Source organism: Anarhichas minor, unplaced genomic scaffold (genome assembly GCF_050575085.1).
Source record: "Anarhichas minor isolate MPS153535 unplaced genomic scaffold, ASM5057508v1 ptg000010l, whole genome shotgun sequence".
In the NCBI taxonomy this organism is placed as follows: domain Eukaryota; kingdom Metazoa; phylum Chordata; class Actinopteri; order Perciformes; family Anarhichadidae; genus Anarhichas; species Anarhichas minor.
The window spans coordinates 5,827,901-5,831,283 of NW_027466456.1; the positions used below are offsets into that span (position 1 = coordinate 5,827,901).

Below are 3,383 nucleotides of genomic sequence, written 5' to 3' on the forward strand. Positions count from 1 at the left end.
AATGTGTCAAACGGATCGAAATGGCTTTTAAAATAGGAATGTTTAATCATGAGGCTCGGTCATTTTGTGTCACAAGATATACGTGTCATGTATTTTCTTATCCTGCCAAAAATACCTTTCATTCAGGAACTTATAAATCTGTCGTTTAATGAATATAAGCAGGTTATAAGCCCAGTGATATTACCGTTATGTGTTTCACCTCTTATGGGCTCATTGAGGGCCTATTCCTTTAATATGTCACTATTTAGTAGCCAATAATTAACTAGGATTTTTTTTTTGTGTGCTAATAATGTCTCACATATAGCGCTCTAATCCTGACGCAAAGTTGGCCTGTCTCATGTAGGTGTTGTTGTAGGAGTTCATGGGGCTGGAGAGGCCCAGCAGCTGCTCCGTGTGCTCGGCGCAGGAGCCCGGGCGCAGGGCCGGCAGGGACAGCCGGTTACCGGAGCAGTACACCTGCGAGCTCCCGGGAGAGAACCCGGACTGGCTCATGGCGGGCAGGTGCGGAGGAGAACCCGAGGAGGAGTACGGGTACCCGGCGGCCAGGTTGGACGAGAGGTTCCCGCTGTTTCTGCTCAGCATGTTCGCCGAGGGGTTGAGAGTCTGGGTCTGGAAGCACGCAGACGGGTCGTTGCCGGTGACCGAGCAGCTGGAGGTCATGGTGCTCAGGTCACCTCCCACGTGCAGCCCCAAACCCAGCGCCTGGGAGTTGAGGTCGCCCCCCGGGCCGCCCTGCACCACCGTCTGCTGGCTAATGATGTTGTCGATGCTGAACATGCTGCGCGGCTGTCCTTGGCCGACCCCGGCGGAGGTCTGGTAGTGATGCAGCATGGCCGGATGCGGGGACGTGGCGGTCAGCTGAGAGCCGTAGCCAGAGCCTATCCCGGCGTACAGGGTGTTCGGGTACGAGGGCCGGCCCATTGGGGTCGGGGTGAACGCGCTGGAGCTCTGCATGTAGCCGGGATAGGTGCTCACGTCTGTGCGCTTGAATCTCTTCCTCCTCCTCAGAAAGCTCCCGTTGTCGAACATGTCCTCGGCGGCCGGGTCTAAGGTCCAGTAGTTGCCTTTACCTGGCCTGCCGGGCTCCCGGGGGATCTTCACAAAACAGTCGTTGAGGGTGAGGTTGTGGCGGATGGAGTTTTGCCACTTCTTCGAGTTCTCCCTGTAGAAGGGAAAACGCTCCATGATGAACTTATAGATGCCCCCCAGGGTGAGCTTCCTCTCGGGAGAGTTGGCTATGGCCATGGCGATGAGCGCGATGTAGCTGTAGGGAGGTTTCCCCCTCTGGACGGGCCTCTTCCTCCGGCGGCTCCCGGTGGGCAGGTGCTCCTCGGTCAGTCCCAGAGCGGCTCCGTCCTCCGTGTTTGGACTGTTCCCCCGGGGCTCCGACTTGATCAAAACGTTATCCTTCGACCGGGCCTGCAGCATCAGAGGCGGCGGCGGCTGCGGCGAGTCCAGGCACACACTTGGAGACATGACAACAGGACTCGCCTCGGCGGGCGAGTGCTGCGTCTCTGCGGTCATGTTGCACATGCCAGAGAAGTAAGAATAATTTGCCAGATTCATAAAAGAAACAATGTGAGGATCTTGTTTTGTTTTTTTGTCAAAATGTTAGTCGCGTATAGTTTACCAGCGACCGATCCCCTGCTCTGGCCAGAAATAAACCCCTGTCCTCCTGCCCTGGTGTTTGGGTGATGAGTGTCAGTCCAGGTGAGAGAGAGGCGTTGACAGTTTTATAAAGCGAGGCAGGAATGACGCCACTGGCTCGCCAGTGACGATGGAGGCAGGAGGGCAAAACCCCAAATCACATTTTAATAACCCTCTGACAGTATTTGACAGTAAAATCACATAAAGGATTTTTTTTTTCATGCACTGTAATGGTCATTCTGTTCTACTTTGATGCCAGTTTTCAAAAAGAGTTCATGATTTAGATGCTAAAAAATACTTTATTTTGAAAAGGCCTTTTGTCAGCTGTCCAGTGTAAGATAAAGCCCAGAAATAAAGTGTTGGGTAGCCCATTGTGCCAAACATTGGATCGTTTCCTTTGATGATTGAGGCACCAACAGAGATTTACAGATGACCCCCTTCTATCGCTCCTCTCTCCTTGCTTTCACTGACAGCTCTGTGTATATCCAGGGCAGAAACAACACTCACAGAGCTGCTCCGTGCTCCTCCGAGCCCAACAGCCAATCCACCAATTGAAAAATAATAACAAGCCACTGAAAACAAGCAATTGAGCTATCAAAGCTTTTGGGAAGGAAAAGTCAATATCCCCTTATTTCATTCCCATTTCTGGAGTAACGATAATCTAACAGTCCCAGAGAAGAGAAGAGGTGTTATCTTACGGATCTTTAAAGTAAAAACACAGTTCTGCACACAAGTGGTATGTAGACAACACCCTGCAAACACAATCGTGTGATGGTGCTAGTTGATGATTTAGGCAAATAGAGGGTTGAAGTTAATTACAAAAGATACACAGGGAGCTGACTGCTGTGGACTGTTGTGAATGATACGATGTCAGTAAGGCAGACTGATCATGTCATCGTGCTTTATGCACTTATACTAACCTGAGGCTGTACAGACATAATAAATTAAAGGTAAAGCTGAATAAAGGCATGGCACAACAGGGTAAGATGGTCCCTGAATGGCTTAATAATGATGTGAATTATATGCGATGGTCTTCACAATTACATTACATCTCCCAGCTGGCCTGGGAACGCCTCGGGATCCCCCAGAATGAGCTGGAACATGTTGCCGGTGAGAGGGAGGTCTGGGTCGGCCTGCTTGGCCTGCTGCCACCGCGACCCGACCCCGGATAAGCGGTGGAAAATGGATGGATGGATGGTCTTCACAATCGGCTGATGTCAACTCAATCAAATACCTTTGGGAGATTTCATCAATGTCATCCGTTTGTACAGATGCGTTGGGAAGAGATTCACACAACTGTCCCTCTAACAGGGCTGATATGAACAAATATGGTAGGGATAAACCAACCAAAGTCATTAATCATAACCGCCCACTACCCCGTCACCCTCACACCGCCAACACAGAGTAGCTGGAAACCCCCCCCCCCCCACCCCCACAGATGATAGGACCCCTCCCGACCCAGCCGCAGCTCAGACAACACTAAGCCCAGCTAGCTACTCACAGCCAGTGGCTAACAGCTTCAGACAGGCGTGGGAGCGGGGCTGTATCCAAGCAGGATCTGCCCCCAGAGCTGCCAGGTCAGGCAGGACAAACAGGGGCTCAGGCCAGGAAACGGGCCCTCTGCCTCGGGGCCGGCGGCCTCTTGCTAATCCCCTTTCCTCCTAAACCCACCCCACTACCCCACCAGAGCCTCCCCATACCTCTGTGCACCTCTACGCTCCCTACACGCTTGTCGC

General features: G+C 52.1%; 1 protein-coding gene across 1 annotated transcript; it reads right to left on the reverse strand.

The window, feature by feature from the left end:
- Window positions 1-294: 294 nt before the first annotated feature.
- On the reverse strand, window positions 295-1,566 carry foxe3 (forkhead box E3). The gene has a single exon (XM_076088590.1). The coding sequence runs from the start codon at window positions 1,564-1,566 to the stop codon at window positions 295-297; it is 1,272 nt and encodes a 423-aa protein (XP_075944705.1).
- Window positions 1,567-3,383: the final 1,817 nt, after the last annotated feature.

Excerpts from the sequence above, each read along its gene's own strand:
- foxe3 (XM_076088590.1), bottom strand. The coding sequence starts at position 1,566 with ATGAATCTGGCAAATTATTCTTACTTCTCTGGCATGTGCAACATGACC.